Source organism: Pleurodeles waltl, chromosome 1_1, assembly GCF_031143425.1.
Source record: "Pleurodeles waltl isolate 20211129_DDA chromosome 1_1, aPleWal1.hap1.20221129, whole genome shotgun sequence".
Classification (NCBI taxonomy): domain Eukaryota; kingdom Metazoa; phylum Chordata; class Amphibia; order Caudata; family Salamandridae; genus Pleurodeles; species Pleurodeles waltl.
Window position 1 is genome coordinate 216983784 of NC_090436.1, and position 19303 is coordinate 217003086.

The following is a 19303-nucleotide window of genomic DNA, read 5'->3' on the forward strand; positions in this document are numbered from 1 at the left end:
AGGGATACAGGTGCCAGTGTCACCATGGTGACAGAGAAACTGGTTTCCCCTGGCCAATACCTGACTGGAAAAACTTACACAGTCACCAACGCTGACAATCAGAGAAAAGTACATCCCATGGCAATGGTTACTTTAGAATGGGGAGGGGTCAATGGCCTGAAACAGGTGGTGGTCTCCTCAAATATCCCAGTGGACTGTCTGCTTGGAAATGACCTGGAGTCCTCAGCATGGGCTGAGGTAGAACTAAAAACCCATGCAGCAATGCTGGGTATCCCTGAACTGGTGTGTGTGAAAACAAGAGCACAATGCAAGGCACAGGGTGAACAAGTAGAGCTGGAGTCTGGAAGAATGGCCCAGCCTACCAAGAGGAAAGGAAAGTCAGTTGGGAAACCAACTGCAACACAGCAAAAGAAAGGGAACCTCTCTTCTCAGGAAGAAGTTCTGCCCTCTGAGGGAACTGAGCCTTTGGAGCTTGAACCTTATCAGGTTGAGCTCTTAGGCCCAGGGGGACCCTCAAGGGAGGAGCTGTGTAAGGGACAAGAAACCTGTCCCTCTCTTGAAGGCCTTAGGCAGCAAGCTGCTGAAGAGTCCAAGGGCAAGAAAAATGGAACACATAGGGTCTATTGGGAAGATGGACTCCTGTACACTGAGGCCAGAGACCCCAAACCTGGTGCCACTAGGAGAGTGGTAGTGCCTCAGCTGTTCAGAGAGTTCATCCTAACATTGGCCCATAACATTCCCCTTGCTGGACATTTGGGACAAACCAAGACGTGGGAGAGGCTAGTCAACCACTTCTACTGGCCCAATATGTCCAACATGGTTAAGGAGTTTTGCCTCTCCTGCCCCACCTGTCAAGCCAGTGGTAAGACAGGTGGGCACCCAAAGGCCCCCCTCATTCCACTTCCAGTGGTGGGGGTCCCCTTTGAAAGAGTGGGTGTGGACATAGTTGGTCCACTAGAACCTCCCACAGCCTCAGGAAATATGTATATCCTGGTAGTAGTGGATCATGCTACCAGGTATCCTGAAGCTATTCCCCTTAGGTCGACTACTGCCCCTGCAGTAGCCAAGGCCCTCATTGGTATCTTTACCAGAGTGGGTTTCCCTAAGGAGGTGGTGTCTGACAGAGGTGCCAACTTCATGTCAGCATACCTGAAACATATGTGGAATGAGTGTGGAGTGACTTATAAATTCACTACACCTTACCATCCACAAACTAATGGCTTAGTTGAGAGATTCAACAAGACATTAAAGGGCATGATCATGGGGCTCCCAGAAAAACTCAAAAGGAGATGGGATGTCCTCCTGCCATGTCTGCTTTTCGCTTACAGGGAGGTGCCACAGAAGGGAGTAGGATTCTCACCCTTTGAACTTCTGTTTGGTCATCCTGTAAGGGGACCACTTGCTCTTGTTAAAGAAGGCTGGGAGAGACCTCTTCATGAGCCTAAACAAGACATAGTGGACTATGTACTTGGCCTTCGCTCTAGAATGGCAGAGTACATGGAAAAGGCAACCAAAAACCTTGAGGCCAGCCAACAGCTCCAGAAGTTTTGGTATGACCAAAAGGCTGCACTGGTTGAGTTCCAACCAGGGCAGAAAGTCTGGGTTCTGGAGCCTGTGGCTCCCAGGGCACTCCAGGACAAATGGAGTGGCCCTTACCCAGTGCTAGAAAGGAAGAGTCAGGTCACCTACCTGGTGGACCTGGGCACAAGCAGGAGCCCCAAGAGGGTGATCCATGTGAACCGCCTTAAGCTCTTCCATGACAGGGCTGATGTGAATCTGTTGATGGTAACAGATGAGGATCAGGAGGCAGAGAGTGAACCTCTCCCTGATCTTCTGTCATCAGACCCAAAAGATGGCACAGTAGATGGAGTGATCTACTCAGACACCCTCTCTGGCCAACAGCAAGCTGATTGTAGGAGAGTCCTACAACAGTTTCCTGAACTCTTCTCCTTAACCCCTGGTCAGACACACCTGTGTACCCATGATGTGGACACAGGAGACAGCATGCCTGTCAAGAACAAAATCTTTAGACAGTCTGACCATGTTAAGGAAAGCATCAAGGTGGAAGTCCACAAGATGCTAGAATTGGGAGTAATTGAGCGCTCTGACAGCCCCTGGGCTAGCCCAGTGGTCTTAGTCCCCAAACCTCACACCAAAGATGGAAAGAAAGAGATGAGGTTTTGTGTGGACTACAGAGGGCTCAATTCTGTCACCAAGACAGATGCTCATCCAATTCCAAGAGCTGATGAGCTCATAGATAAATTAGGTGCTGCCAAATTCTTAAGTACCTTTGACTTGACAGCAGGGTACTGGCAAATAAAAATGGCACCTGGAGCAAAAGAGAAAACAGCATTCTCCACACCTGATGGGCATTATCAGTTTACTGTTATGCCCTTTGGTTTAAAGAATGCCCCTGCCACCTTCCAAAGGTTGGTGAATCAAGTCCTTGCTGGCTTGGAGTCCTTTAGCACAGCTTATCTTGATGATATTGCTGTCTTTAGCTCCACCTGGCAGGATCACCTGGTCCACCTGAAGAAGGTTTTGAAGGCTCTGCAATCTGCAGGCCTCTCTATCAAGGCATCCAAATGCCAGATAGGGCAGGGAACTGTGGTTTACTTGGGCCACCTTGTAGGTGGAGGCCAAGTTCAGCCACTCCAACCCAAGATCCAGACTATTCTGGACTGGGTAGCTCCAAAAACCCAGACTCAAGTCAGGGCATTCCTTGGCTTGACTGGGTATTACAGGAGGTTTGTGAAGGGATATGGATCCATTGTGACAGCCCTCACTGAACTCACCTCCAAGAAAATGCCCAAGAAAGTGAACTGGACTGTGGAATGCCAACAGGCCTTTGACACCCTGAAACAAGCAATGTGCTCAGCACCAGTTCTAAAAGCTCCAGATTATTCTAAGCAGTTCATTGTGCAGACTGATGCCTCTGAACATGGGATAGGGGCAGTTTTGTCCCAAACAAATGATGATGGCCTTGACCAGCCTGTTGCTTTCATTAGCAGGAGGTTACTCCCCAGGGAGCAGCGTTGGAGTGCCATTGAGAGGGAGGCCTTTGCTGTGGTTTGGTCCCTGAAGAAGCTGAGACCATACCTCTTTGGGACTCACTTCCTAGTTCAAACTGACCACAGACCTCTCAAATGGCTGATGCAAATGAAAGGTGAAAATCCTAAACTGTTGAGGTGGTCCATCTCCCTACAGGGAATGGACTTTATAGTGGAACACAGACCTGGGACTGCCCATGCCAATGCAGATGGCCTTTCCAGGTTCTTCCACTTAGAAAATGAAGACTCTCTTGGGAAAGGTTAGTCTCATCCTCTTTCGTTTGGGGGGGGGGGTTGTGTAAGGAAATGCCTCCTTGGCATGGTTGCCCCCTGACTTTTTGCCTTTGCTGATGCTATGTTTACAATTGAAAGTGTGCTGAGGCCTGCTAACCAGGCCCCAGCACCAGTGTTCTTTCCCTAACCTGTACTTTTGTATCCACAATTGGCAGACCCTGGCATCCAGATAAGTCCCTTGTAACTGGTACTTCTAGTACCAAGGGCCCTGATGCCAAGGAAGGTCTCTAAGGGCTGCAGCATGTCTTATGCCACCCTGGAGACCCCTCACTCAGCACAGACACACTGCTTGCCAGCTTGTGTGTGCTAGTGAGGACAAAACGAGTAAGTCGACATGGCACTCCCCTCAGGGTGCCATGCCAGCCTCTCACTGCCTATGCAGTATAGGTAAGCCACCCCTCTAGCAGGCCTTACAGCCCTAAGGCAGGGTGCACTATACCATAGGTGAGGGTACCAGTGCATGAGCATGGTACCCCTACAGTGTCTAAACAAAACCTTAGACATTGTAAGTGCAGGGTAGCCATAAGAGTATATGGTCTGGGAGTCTGTCAAACACGAACTCCACAGCACCATAATGGCTACACTGAAAACTGGGAAGTTTGGTATCAAACTTCTCAGCACAATAAATGCACACTGATGCCAGTGTACATTTTATTGTAAAATACACCACAGAGGGCACCTTAGAGGTGCCCCCTGAAACTTAACCGACTGTCTGTGTAGGCTGACTAGTTCCAGCAGCCTGCCACACTAGAGACATGTTGCTGGCCCCATGGGGAGAGTGCCTTTGTCACTCTGAGGCCAGTAACAAAGCCTGCACTGGGTGGAGATGCTAACACCTCCCCCAGGCAGGAGCTGTGACACCTGGCGGTGAGCCTCAAAGGCTCACCCCTTTGTCACAGCCCAGCAGGGCACTCCAGCTTAGTGGAGTTGCCCGCCCCCTCCGGCCACGGCCCCCACTTTTGGCGGCAAGGCTGGAGGGAACAAAGAAAGCAACAAGGAGGAGTCACTGGCCAGTCAGGACAGCCCCTAAGGTGTCCTGAGCTGAGGTGACTCTGACTTTTAGAAATCCTCCATCTTGCAGATGGAGGATTCCCCCAATAGGGTTAGGATTGTGACCCCCTCCCCTTGGGAGGAGGCACAAAGAGGGTGTACCCACCCTCAGGGCTAGTAGCCATTGGCTACTAACCCCCCAGACCTAAACACGCCCTTAAATTTAGTATTTAAGGGCTACCCTGAACCCTAGAAAATTAGATTCCTGCAACTACAAGAAGAAGGACTGCCTAGCTGAAAACCCCTGCAGAGGAAGACCAGAAGACGACAACTGCCTTGGCTCCAGAAACTCACCGGCCTGTCTCCTGCCTTCCAAAGATCCTGCTCCAGCGACGCCTTCCAAAGGGACCAGCGACCTCGACATCCTCTGAGGACTGCCCCTGCTTCGAAAAGACAAGAAACTCCAGAGGACAGCGGACCTGCTCCAAGAAAGGCTGCAACTTTGTTTCCAGCAGCCTTGAAAGAACCCTGCAAGCTCCCCGCAAGAAGCGTGAGACTTGCAACACTGCACCCGGCGACCCCGACTCGGCTGGTGGAGATCCAACACCTCAGGAGGGACCCCAGGACTACTCTGATACTGTGAGTACCAAAACCTGTCCCCCCTGAGCACCCACAGCGCCGCCTGCAGAGGGAATCCCGAGGCTTCCCCTGACCGCGACTCTTTGAATCCTAAGTCCCGACGCCTGGGAGAGACCCTGCACCCGCAGCCCCCAGGACCTGAAGGACCGGACTTTCACTGGAGAAGTGACCCCCAGGAGTCCCTCTCCCTTGCCCAAGTGGAGGTTTCCCCGAGGAACCCCCCCTTGCCTGCCTGCAGCGCTGAAGAGATCCCGAGATCTCTCATAGACTAACATTGCGAACCCGACGCTTGTTTCTACACTGCACCCGCCCGCCCCCGCGCTGCTGAGGGTGAAATTTCTGTGTGGGCTTGTGTTCCCCCCGGTGTCCTACAAAACCCCCCTGGTCTGCCCTCCGAAGACGTGGGTACTTACCTGCAAGCAGACCGGAACCGGGGCACCCCCTTCTCTCCATTCTAGCCTATGTGTTTTGGGCACCACTTTGAACTCTGCACCTGACCGGCCCTGAGCTGCTGGTGTGGTGACTTTGGGGTTGCTCTGAACCCCCAACGGTGGGCTACCTTGGACCAAGAACTGAACCCTGTAAGTGTCCTACTTACCTGGTAAAACTAACAAAAACTTACCTCCCCCAGGAACTGTGAAAATTGCACTAAGTGTCCACTTTTAAAACAGCTATTTGTCAATAACCTGAAAAGTATACATGCAATTTTTATGATTTGAAGTTCCTAAAGTACTTACCTGCAATACCTTTCGAATGAGATATTACTTGTAGAATTTGAACCTGTGGTTCTTAAAATAAACTAAGAAAAGTTATTTTTCTATACAAAAACCTATTGGCTGGATTTGTCTGAGTGTGTGTACCTCATTTATTGTCTATGTGTATGTACAACAAATGCTTAACACTACTCCTTGGATAAGCCTACTGCTCGACCACACTACCACAAAATAGAGCATTAGTATTATCTATTTTTACCACTATTTTACCTCTAAGGGGAACCCTTGGACTCTGTGCATGCTATTCCTTACTTTGAAATAGCACATACAGAGCCAACTTCCTACATATGCTATCTCATAGTAAGAGATAGTGTGCACAGAGTCCAAGGGTTCCCCTTAGAGGTAAGATAGTGGCAACATTTGATAATTCTAATGCTCTATTTTGTGGTAGTGTGGTCGAGCAGTCGGCTTATCAGAGGGTAGTGTTAAGCATTTGTTGTACACTCACAGGCAATAAATGAGGAACACCCACTCAGATTTCACTCCAGGCCAATAGTTTGTATATAGAAAACTATCTTTTCTTAATTTATTTTTAGAACCACAAGTTCAAGATTTGAAGTAAATACATAAAATGCAAGGTACTCCACACAGGTAAGTTAGGAACTTTGAATTAGAGCAATAGCATACACAGGTTTAGTAAAAATGGCAATAAGCTATTTTAAAAGTGGACACAGTGCAAAAATCAACAGTTCCTGGGGGAGTTAAGTAATGGTTCGTTTTTCAGGTAAGTAAGGCATTTACAGGTTAAAGTTCCTGGGCATAGGCAGCCCACCGTTGGGGGTTTAAGGCAACCCCCTAGTTACCACACCAGCAGCACAGGGCCGGTCAGGTGCAGAGGTCAAAAAGGTGCCCAAAACACATAGTCGCCTATGAAGAACAGGGGTGCTCCGGATCCAGTCTTCCAGCAGGTAAGTACCCGCGAACCCGAGGCTGCTCAAAAATTCTCAGATCCAGTCTGACACCTGGAGAATAAGGTAAGAAATCTGTGGTTAGTCTTTATAAGATAAGTCTTTACTGAAGGTAAGTAAATTGTTCTTCAAGTCCTGTCTAGTGTCTGGGGGCTAAGTGGCTCAAAATGAGTGTTGGAAAGTAGCACGTCTCTGACATAATTACCCCCTCTCTTTGTCTGGTGTCAGTGTGTTTAGGCTGTAGTACACTAGTATTCTCCAAACCGGGACCCCAGTGTTGGTGCTCTCTTCCCTAAATTTAGTTGGTAACTAACTTTTACACCCCACAATTAACATACTAGTCCACCCCTTTAAGTCCTTAGTATATGGTACTGGGGTACTAAGGGCATTGGTACACCAGAGTTCCCCCATGGGCTGCAGCATGTATTGTGCCACCCAAGCGGTTCCATGGAAACTGTGACTACAGGCCTGCCATTGAAGCCTGTGTGAAATGGTGCATGCATCTTTTACTCCAGATACAAGGTTTGCCTTATATCATGGTCACTACTCTGACCATGTAAGTCAACCCTAAGGTAGGCCCTTCAGCCCAAGGGCAGAGAGCAGTAAGTGTCCAACCCCCTCCCTGGGTTATTTAAGGACTCCCCCGAGGGTGGAGAGCCTAGATTTGTCTGTGGATTCGACTGGTACCGTATGAAGACTCTTATGCAACCTTCACACTGGAACCGTTGCTGGACTTCGCTGGGACCCAAGTCAAGACTGCACCAAATAGGAGAGCTCCTACTGCAACTTTGTCCCCATGCATTGCAAGAATCCTGTAACCTCTGTGGGGGTACATCCTCCAGAGGACTCTGCCTGCACTTAGAAAAGGAAGAAGTAATCTCCTTTGGATTGAACGGATCACTCCTTTAAATCCACAGTTGTAGGAGGCTGGCTCAATTTATGGTGTACCCCTATGGTGTGGACCCTATACTGATTGCAGGCAACCCTCAGTGATAGTGAATAGGTGTCCAGATAGCAAGAGCACTCTAGGGGTAGTTGAAGCGAGCAGCTAAAGCGTATCCAGGTGGAATGTAAAGCACTTGCAATAGTCGGATAGTAACTTACTCACAAGAAAGCTCCACACAAATATTACAAAAACAAAGGATTCTTTATTACAGCACTAACTACTAGACTTGCATTGGTATAGCTCCCTGTGGAAGTATCTGCACAAAATATATACACAGAATAACGAGCAGCAATAGCATAAAATATGCAGGGCCCTATGGGGAGGGGCCAAACCATATATTAAATATGTGGAATGCAAAATTGTGAACCCTACAAAGGTAAGTGTTGTAGTTAGCTAGGGGTAGATGAAAACACCAGCGGTAAGTACGGTAAGTGTCCCAGGTGCAGAGTGGTTAACTACCCAGTTGTCCCATAGATTAACTTAGGGAAGTAGTGGTTGGAGTTTGTGTGTTTCAGGACCTTCCCCAGCAGACCTCGAGAAAACCAACAGACAAGAAGGAGGTTGGGGATTGCCCCACCCAAGGATACCCAGAAGACAGGAGTACCTACTCCAGGGGACCCGGATGCAGAAGGGAGAAGAGACTCTTGCTGAAGTCAGTGGAAGCCTCAGATTGTGCAGCTGCTGTCGCGACCTGTGGACCAGGCCACTGGAACCCAGGGACGGATTATGGAGATGGAGGACCTGAAAAGGAAGAGGACAGATTCCAGCATCCTTGAAGATGCCCAGGTGGTGCAGGTGGCAATGACCACCCTCCTAGAGGTGAAGTTCCTGCAAGTTGGTGGAGGAAGTAGTCCAGCTGTGGGTTCCAGGAGCTGCAGAGAATCCTAGGAGTCACCTACGAGATGTCCCTTGACGGTCCCCGGATTGCAGGATGGTCAGTGACCAGCCAGGTCACCAACAAGCACTGGCAAATGCAAGCAGGAACGAAGATGTATTTGCAGAGTTTTAGGGTCGTGCAAGGTCCAGGAGACTCTGCCCTTGAAGGGGAGTCAGGGCTGGCCCTTAGCACGTAGGAAGGCCATCAGAAGTCGTTGAAGCCCCCACGAGTGACCCACAGGCAATAGACACAGGGAATCACAAGGAGTCTTCAGCTGCACAAAATAGAAGCACCACATTGCAGGACAGGGGTTTATCTTTGAATTGCAAAGTGCTGGAGACCTGGACATCTTGGCGCCTGAAGATCTCCTGGAGGAAGAGTCAACAAGCCTTGGCAAGAGCAACAGTCGTGGTGCACAGGGGTGTTCCGCTCCAATGGCAGGAGTAGGGGCCCACAGTCTCCCAAGTTGGTCAGAAGATAAGCAGGACCCAGAGGAAGCCACAGACCTGTGAAGCAGTGTTTTGGTGTCCGGGGGACAGGAGACCCCACTAGCTGGCCGATGTTGTGTTGAGATGCCTGTGGATGCAGCGGACTGACACACTTCTAGGGAGATACCTTTGTGCTTGCAGGTGCAGAGTCCTTGTGACCCTGGAGGATGCACAGTCTTGGATGTTGCAGAACTCTTGCTGGTTCCGGAGAAACAATGTTGCAATGGGAGGCTTTCCACTAGAAGCAGACATGTTTCGCTTCCAAAGCAGACCAGCACTGGTTCTAGAGGCCAGGAGCATAAGATGTCTTGCAGAGCATTCCTTGGAGAGTCTTGTTCGACAAATCTGAGGACCCATCCTTGGGGGAGCCCTTAACTAACCCTAAAAGGGGGTTGATCACTCTGTGAAGTGACCCACCTATCAGAAGGGGTCAGGGATGTAATCTACCTGGCCGAACCAGTCGGATGCCCCTAGGGGCTTCTGCCCATCTTGTTTCCAATATGGCAAAATCAACCGGCCATCTGGCGGAGCTCTGCACCTCCCTAGTAGAGGAGCTGGACAGGAGGGTGGTCACTCCCTTGCCCTTGATGTAGTTTTGCACCAGAGTGGCAACCAGGGTTCCTAAACTCGTACAAACTGGATTATGCATGCAGGACACCAAATGTGCCCTTTAAAGCAGTCTGGTTGCACTCAGAGGCCACCCCAGACCTTAGACACCTAATACACAGGGGGGAGGCGCTCACACCTCTCCCTTGCAGGCTCACGAGCAGGAGTGCAGAACAGTACCTGGGCTTGGCAGCAGCGTGGGCTGGCAGCCAGACCCTGTAAGGCTGCACTGGCAGAACTGGGCGATCCTCTGAGGAACCCCCAGAGTACAGCGGATAATGCAACTGGCACTGGAATCGGTGTAGCACGATTCCATCATGTTTGATACCAAACATGTCTAGGTTCGGAGAAGTCATTATGTAGTTGGACCACTCATGTTGACCATTGTCCACCACATACCTTAGGATTACAAAGACCAGGGAATGGAGTCTGGGGTTTGTAGGGGGTACCGTGCTCATGCAAGGGTACTCTCACACTTAGTCATGCACCCTGACCTTGGGCTGAAGGGCCTATGGGGAGGGGGGTGACTTAGTGTCTAAGTGCAGTGACCAGGGTATAAGACAAGCCTTATAACTATGGTGAAAGAGTGTGTGCATCATTTCATGCAGGCTTTAATGGCAGGCCTGCAGACACAGTTTGTATGGGTTCCCATGGGTGGCACAATAAATGCTGCAGCCTTAGGGGACCTCTGGTGTACCAATGCTCCTGGTACCTAAGTACCATATACTAAGGACTTGCATGAGGCCACCAGTATGCCAATTGTGGGTGTAACCAGTTACCAAGCAACCAAATATAGAGGACAGAGCACAGTCACTGGAGTCCTGGTTAACAGGATCCCAGTGAACTACAGTCTAAACACACTGACATCAGGCAAAAAGTGATGGTAACTATGCTTGAAAGATGTACCTCCCTACAGCAGGCACCTGAATGTCGGCGATCTGTTTGTAGATCCTGCTGTCCCAGGGACTCTTCAAGGCTCTACAACACAGGTGGTGGTTCTGAGGCCCTCCAAAGGTCTGACCTGCCTTCTTTGCATCTGAGACGTCTGTGGTCCCTTGCTGGAGCATCCTGGCGGGGAACACTGCGCACTGCGTCTGTTTGTCATTGCCAAGGCTAGTTGACTCTTCACTCCGAAGACCACCTAGCTCCAAGAAGTCCCAGCCTCTATCACTACACAGCTGCAAGAACAACATCCTCTCTACAACTCCTGCGATGTGGGCACCCCTTTTTGCTGTGCTGCTGAGGCCTCTCTGCGATTCCCTGTGCCTGCTGCCAGAGGGTCCTTCTGGGCGGCTTCCACGATGCCTGCCGGCTGACTTGCTTGTTGAGGGCTGGCCCTAACTTACCTGCAGAGGGTGAGTCTCCTGGGTCTTGCTGGTCCCCAAACTCCTGCAACACTTCATGGAAAACTCTTACATTTGCAAAGACTGCTGACCTCTGATCCCTCTGCAGTCCGATGAGACAGCTCATGGACAATTCCTGTGATGATCCTGCATTGCCTGGACTCCACAATTGCACTTATTTGACCATGCAACAGGAAAGCATCTCCTAGAAAGGTGGGCATTGCCCTCCTGCACCACATGGGCACTGCCAGGTGGTCTGGACCCTGCCCCTCTTTCCTTAGGTCTTCTTCTGGAATCCACTCCTGGGTTCCTCTGAGCTGGTCCGTGGGTCACGGCAGCAGATGGACAACCGAGCTTCCATTGACTTAGACGGGAGGTTCTGACACAACTTCACCCCTATGCACCTAGGCTCTCTGGTGTAGGTACTCCGCTTCTCTGGGTATTCACAAGTGGGGGCACTCTTGAACATCCCTTGTCCCACTGGGTTTCCTCAGGGTCCTTTCGGAAGGGTCCTAAATCTCAAACTCCAACCACGGCTTCACCACGTTATCCTGTGGACTCCTACCTCGGGTATTGTGTCTACACACGGGTGCCTGGGGAATCCTATTTACTTACCTTTGGTGTTCTAGTTCTTCGCCAGTGCGGAGGGTCCTTGGTTGGTACTTTTGGTTGTAGTTATTTTTGCATTCCATTTTTTAGTATATGGTTTTGGCTCCCTCCCCCGCAATAGGGGCCCATATTATTTTATGCCTTTATTTACATGTTTCTGAGTATACTTTTGTATGTTCATACCTGCGTTTAGGAGATGTACCAGAGTCAGTTCTATAGTGGGTTACAATAAACATATCATTTTTCTAACACTGGTGTGGTTCTTACCTGTGTGTACTTCACTGATTGATCTGTGGCATCTTCAACTGCTTTACACCCTCCTGGATAAGCCTTAGCTTCTCGCCACAGCTATCCTTAGAGAGCTATGGTTATCTAGAACCTCTTATGCTATCACTAAGGGTTGCCTGGACTCAGTGCAGGGTGCTTCACCTATAGGTGTACACCATATACTGAGCCAGCCTCCTACAATGAGGAATCTGTAGGACATACTAAATTGTATTATGCCCCTTATCAGGTTTCTCTAACCCTCACAGATTTTCAGGTTATAGAATACTCAATAGATATTTGTTTCTTTGCTTGTGCAGAGTAAAGTTGTTGTGTTCATCATTCTCGGTTTCTTCCATGATAAATCTCTCTGCAATAACTGTTTACCTCCGAACAGATGTGGAAGCAAGCAAGGTGAAGAAGATTATAGACCACTATTCGAGAACTTTGTCCAGGATCTTCTCTCCACAGTCAACAAGCCTGAATGGCCAGCTGCTGAGCTACTACTCAGCTTATTGGGTAGGCTGCTGGTAAGACGTGAAATGTTTTAAAATTGTGGTATTTATACCTGAATTTCAAATCTAATGCATTTTGTTAATACTTGCTTTTGTTTATGCTATGTACAGTTGTTTAGTTGTAGTGGATGTAAATGTTTTGCATTCCATCTGCTTCATGTATGATGTAGTGACCCATAATTGGTATGGCTTAGGTTCTCACTGAGTGGGCAGTGTCTAAGTCACCTTTCTCTCTTCCTGTCGGCACTACACTAGCCACTGTGGTTTCCCAGATTGGGAGCAAACTTGGCTTCCTTCTGGGGCCTGGTTTTCTAGCCAGAATATAAGCACAACAATTGGCCCACCCAAAAGTTACATTGCTGCTCCGAGGACAGCTTTTGATGTTCTATAAGCACCAGTAATAGCCTCATAAGGGTTCCCTTTAATAAATATGGAGATTAGTGAGACATTTTCATAAAGCTTAACTGTCAGAAAGACAGGTTTCCACCACAGGGAAAGGCATGCACATGCCCAGGTGTTGGAACTAAACTTCTCTAAATGACTGGGTAGTGCTCCCCTTGATTTTTGTTTGTCAACATCAGAGCTGTGCTGAATGAGTGGGTCTACTCCCCCTTAAACGAAAGCTATGCAGTGTCTGGCAATAGCAGCAGTGTATATTATGGTCTAGTGGCATAGGCCTTACCACCTGTACCCCCGTGGAGAGTTGAGACAAAGTCCCTCCAGTCGCTGTAAGTGTGTCTCTTGCCTTCATCAAGTCTGAGATATGTATTGTTTTGCAGCATTTATATAACCCCTGCCACTTCTGAGGAATGCAGGATTAAAAGGGTTGTGGTTTACATTGTGCCATTTTTTCGCGTTAGCTAATCCAGGACATTCATACTATGATTTGGGATATGGTCTGATATTTCAACCATTAATTTGTATCTCCATGATAGCTGCTCTGAGGCATCTGTCTGGGCCTGTTGGCCTCCTGCCAGTTGGCACTTATGGGCTCTGCAGTGGAATCGGAGTCTGTGTGTACTGCACCAAGGGAACCTACTGCAGTTTATACAGGTTCTGAAGGAAACTGCAAAATAATCTGCAGTGGAGACTGATCAACTGTGATTGAACGTGCAGCAGATGCTTCTCCCTGCCCGTAGGAAAGTGCCACTTTTTACATGGTCACCCCTCTCTTCTCTCCCCCCCCAGCCCTACCCCCCTTCAAACACACACACACACATTTTGCCTGTTTTCTGGTGTGTTGTAAAGTGCCCCTTTTAGGATGGTCACCCTCCACTTTTTGCTGCTTGATGCTGTAATTTTTTACATTAGTGATTTGCGACCTGTCAACCAGACCTCATTACTTATGCTCTGTCCCTTAATATGTCGCATGGCATAGGCCAATTGGCAGAGCCATTACCCCCCCAGTAAGCCCCTAGTAAATGGTACCAGGCGTACCCAAGGCAAGGATGGTAAAGGGGTCACCAGAGCTGCAGCACTGATTGTGCCACCCTAAGTGACCCAAGTAAAAGATAGACTGCAGAACTGCCATGTCAGCCTACATGAGCAACTTGTGGCTCGAGTGAGACTCTGCCCACACCAAGTGCAGGTAAAGCACCCCTTACTGCCCATAGACAGGATAGTCACCCCTAAGGCAGACCTCTTTATAGCCCGGGGGCAGGGTGCACTGTTCTATGAGTGAGGACAAACGTGCATGAGCACATATGACCCGTGCTGGCATTTAAAACTTAATGCTGGCACAAGTAACCGGCAGTCCATATGATAACTTGGGCTGGTGCCTGGGCACTACCCAGATGTCCAGCTCAGTGATGACCCGGTGAATCCCCAGCCGCACCCACCCACGTTTGGTATTAATCACCATGCTTTTTAACTCAGAGTACAATGCCAATACTCAGGATTAAATGGCACCAGCCCTGGTGGCACCCTTGGAGGGTGCCCACCAGGTTAACCGGCACTTTCAAGCCTCTGCCACCACAGACAGAAGTCTGCCCTCTTGCTGGTTGTGCGAACAAGTCGGGGGGGGGGGCAAAAGGGCCTGGGCAGGCAGGAGGTCACACCTAGTGGCTAGTGTGAAAGAGCACTCGATGCGGGGAGCTTCAAGGGCTTTACCGCCCTTGATGTGCAGATGTATGTTCCTCCCAGTGGAGGACCAAGCCCATCCTGCCCTGTCCAGCCCTGGGAAAATTAGTTATGCAGTAGGTGTACACACCCAAAGGACTAGCCACAACTTTAGGGTGGGTTTGGAGGTCTGTCCGGCCTGGAATATAGGGATAGTGGGTTCTGAGTCGAAAGTGACATCATCCCATAGGAATCTGTCACTATAGGGGCAGGTAGCTACGGTGACCAGCAGTCCATTATCCACTGCCTACCCCCCCCCCCCCCCACTGCCCCCTAAATTAGGATTTGAGGGGCTCTCCTGGCACCAGACCCTCAGTTCTTTCCTGGAAGAGAGGAGGCACCAAGAGACGTTGACACCAAAAACAGCCCTTGGACTCTTGCTGCAGTGCAAAGAAGAGGACACCAGAGTGATCTGTGGATCCAGCACAGGGACAGAGTGCCCGAAGTATGTTGTGGTAAAAGTTTGTTGGTCCCAGCAATAGAGACCCTTGTGGACACCGAGTGACTAAGCAAGACTCCCCTGACTGGTGGTACCAGTCCCTTGCAACTTGCGGGTGCTGCATCGCAAGAAAGTAAAGGAAATTGTGACCCTGTGGGATTGAGCCTAAGGAAACTGTATCCAGTGTCCAAAGATTAGGGAGTGAGGTCTTTTCCAAGTCTTGAGACCCTACTCCCTGCCAGACGACCTCTAGTCAAAGAAGTAGTAGTGGACCACTTTTGCAGCTCCAAGGCTTGTCTTTTGCCTACCCGGAAACCAATCTCTGACATTATTGTCCCCTGTGAAGATCTCCAGCATAGAGACCAATGCCTGCAGTGGCCCCTCTCCTGTGGGTTTGCATCCAGAAGACTGTGACCTCGAGGCGGCAGCAAAGCTCCCTTGGCACGACCATCCTTGTGATTGACTGCTAGAAGCCATTGCTGCAGCCGGAGTCACTGGACGTAGTGGCATTGATGATCCAACTATCAAATCCTGAGCCCTCCACCCCATAAAGGAACTCTACACATAGAGAGTACAGCTTGGATCCACTCACAAGTACCCGTTTGCCAAGTGGTGCAAATGTGCCAGCAAACGTGGATCCCCTTCAGACCAAAGGACTGCCAAAGCATCTCTGCACCCGGAATCCCTGGGCAAGGTAACCAAAATGTGACTGTTGACACTTGGTCTAGATCCTCGCAGAATCTGAAGTCTCGGTGTGTTCCCCGGGACTTACCCTCTAAGTGCCAGAGTGCACACTCTGATTTTCCTTTATTGACTTCAATGGAGACTCTACTAAAGAGTGAATTGCAGTGATTTAGCAAAGCTTTCAAAATTCATAACTTCGGTTGTCTGTAACTTAGACTTGATTCTGGTGTCTAAATTTTTATAAAAATGTCTATTTTTCCACATTGGTGTCTGATTTCTTTTGGAGTCGTGTCATATACTTCTCTTCCAGGGATCCTCATCAATGGTCATAACCATTGAATTATTCCCGCCTGCATGCGAGAGCTTATAACACACATGGCATATGTTTGATGGCATTTGTAGCTGTAGATACTCATGCTTTGCATAAGTCCGCCATTTAATGTGTTGGGCTCGGAGTGTTACAAGTTTTTTTTTTTTCCAAGGAAGGTTTTCAAGTCACAGGATCGAGTGACTCCTCCTCGGTAATAGTGTGCATGGACTTTGAGTCCTTTGCTAGATTGTTGTCTCTCCGCCATTGGGTTCGGCTGTGTTTCCTCTCACTCCGGTGGATCTGGGTTCGGTATTTCTGAACTTTTTCTGCCTTTCTATAATACCATCAGTATTGTTTCAATCTCATTTCCCGTCTATACGTGATCCGATTTAGATCGTTGGGGTCGTATTCTTGCCCTTAAAAGGGGCCTCGCCCTTTTAGGGCCTACTTCAATGTCTGGCTGATGGAGCAACCTCCATTTTTAATCTGTCTGTGTCACGCTAAATTCCCATACACAGACAAACATTCAGTGTGTAATCTGTCTATCTCCCAATCGGGAAGAGAGTTGCGATGCCTGCAGATCGTTTTGATCTAAAAAGATTCCCCGGGACCGAAGAACTTGTTGTCTCAAAATGGCGTCCAAGTCCACAGAAGACCCCTGATATTTTTGGTGAAGAACACGCACAGGAAGAAGTTTGACAAGGGGCAGAATTTTCCATCCAAGATTCGGACTCTGATCAACACTCTGATGATAGGCATGACATACTTCCAGTGCTGTACGTACTGCCCAACCACACAGACACTAAAAAAAGACTCCAGCATTAGTCGTTGGTCCTCTACTCCCTTCGGGCCATGGTCGGATCTGACAAGCAAGTCCGGATGACCAACCTTCGGGTTCAGCCCTAAGAACTAAGACTAAAGTGCATTTGGCATCGACCAAACAGGCTGCTACAGGTTGTCTCCTTATTGAGCCGAAAATCAGAAGGAACATTTTCGGAGCCAAAAAAATTAACAACTTCGGAGCCGACATTTTTTGACTTGAGTTAAGCACTCCTAAACCTTTGGAGTCGAAAACCACAAGTAGCAAGTATACTACTTCTACCCAAGAATCTTTGGACATACAACCTATTTAGAGGTGATGCACGCTAAACAGTGAAAATTACACATTAAAAAGGACACAAAGAATAATTGCTTCTCCTCCAATGTTCTTTAAGAGGAAATTAAATTTTGAAGACACCTTAAAGGAAGCACCACCACCAAGAAAGGTCTCCAAAGATAAAGAACAGGAAGAGGCTACAAGACAAAAACAGCCTTCATCACCACATTCTCCTATTCTTCCTTCTATACCACCACCAACCACATATGAAACACAGTTGTCACCACACACATCCTCACTCTCACCACACAGGGATGATTTTAGTGATGAGCAGCAGGCTATAGATCCATGACATATATATGATCCTGGTCCCATTCTTCCAAGCGATCCAGACTTTTATCCTGTTAGACCTTCCCCACCAGAAGACACTACTGCATATAACCAAGTTATATCCAGAGCTACTTCCTATCATAATGTGAAGATGCATACAGATCACATAGAACAAGATTTCCTCTTTAACACATTAGCATCTACACACAAACAATATCCATGTCTCCCAAGGCTTCCAGGAATGCTCAGACATGCTTCTGACATTTTCAAAGAACCAGTGAAGGCCAGAATTATAATTCCAAGAGTGGATAAAAAAATATAAGCCTGCACCCTCAGACCCAGTGTTTATTAAAACTCCGTTACCATCTCACTCAATTATAGTTAACGCAGCAAGGAAAAGGGCCAGTAGTCAGTCCACATTAGACACTCCTCCTCCAGATAGAGAGCAAGAAAATAAATGCAGCAGGTCAAAGGGTAACTTCACAAGCTACAAATCCCTGGAGGATAGCCAACTCACAGGCTCTGTTAGCGAAGTATGATAGGGCCCACTGGGATGAAATGGAACAACTGTTGCAATACCTTCCACCAGAGCACTAAAAAAGGGGACAACAGATAGTAACAGCAGCCAGATCAATCCACACCAGTGTACCTATTAGAAGACATGCCTGGCTAAGATGTTCAGGATTCAAACCAGAAATACGGCAAGCTGTTTTAAACATGTCCTTTGACAAGGAACATCCCTTCGCCCCAGAAGTTGATACAACAATAGACAAACTTAAAAAGGATTCTGAAACCGCTAAAGCAATGGTTGTGTTATACACCACACCCACTAGAGGGAATTTTCATAGGCCACAGTTTAGAGGCATCAGCCACAGAGACAGGAACTTCTCAACAAAAACAATCCACACACTTCTACATAAGAAGATCATTTAGAGGTTCCGACAGAGGATCCAACAATAGAGGAAGAGGTAGACCATCTACTTCCAGAGGTTCCTCTACCTCAAATAAACAATGACTTTCTCACCTTTCCCACAGAGCACACATCTCCTATGGGAGGAAGGCTGGTAAATTTCATTCCACAATGGCACATCATCACTACAGAACAGTGGGTACTGTCCATTATCCAACAAGATTATTGTCTAGAACTCATTTACACTCCACCAACCCCCCCTTGTTCACACAGGCTTACTCAGGAGCATCTCACCCAATTGAAACAGGAGGTACAATCACTACTACCCAAAGGAGCAATAGAGATGGTACCTACATCTCAACTGGGGTCCGGAGTATATTCCCTATACTTCCTCATTGCAGAGAAAGATGGTACTTTAAGACCAGTTTTAGATCTCAGACCCCTCAATCTGTACATCCTTTCAGAACACTTTCATATGGTCACTCTACAAGATGTCATTCCCCCTACTACAAAAACAGGATTAGATGACCGAATTAGACCTAAAAGATGCTTATTTCCACATTCCCATACATCCAGCTCATCGAAAATCCTATTTGTCATATCAGGAAAACACTACCAATTGAAAGTGCTACCATTTGGAGTAACCACAGCACCAAGGGTGTTCACCAAATTTTTAGCGATGGTTGCAGCATTTCTTAGAATACAAAACATACATGTCTTCCCATTATCTAGACAACTGGCTCATAAAGGCCAGTACAATTCAAGTTTGTCAACAACATACTCAATATACCATAGATAGCCGACATAATCTAGGATTCACAATCAAATACCACAAATTTCGCTTGCAACAATCTCCGATACAAGCATCTGGGAGCAATTCTGAACACTTAGTCAGGATTAGCGTAGCCAAACCCAGTAAGGATTCAAGCATTTCACAATCTCATACCTCAATACAACCACAAGTATACAGTAAAGCCAGTGATGAAACCATTGGGCATGATGGATTAATGTATAGCCATAGTCCCCAATACAAGCCTGCACATGCGGCCACTACAGCAGTGCCTTTCTCAGTAGTGGTCTCAGTCTCAGGGTCAAATTCAGGATCTAGTGTTGT

The 19303-nt window shown here is 48.2% G+C and overlaps 1 protein-coding gene across 17 annotated transcripts in view; it reads left to right on the forward strand.

Moving 5' to 3' along the window:
* Positions 1-19303, forward strand: part of NIPBL (NIPBL cohesin loading factor) — a 1341000-nt gene that overhangs the window by 761629 nt on the left and 560068 nt on the right. For all 17 annotated transcript variants that reach the window (XM_069221119.1, XM_069221174.1, XM_069221201.1 and 14 more), the window contains one exon: positions 12185-12317. In XM_069221119.1, coding sequence (XP_069077220.1) covers positions 12185-12317 — 133 coding nt within the window. The remainder of the gene's footprint in view (positions 1-12184; positions 12318-19303) is intronic.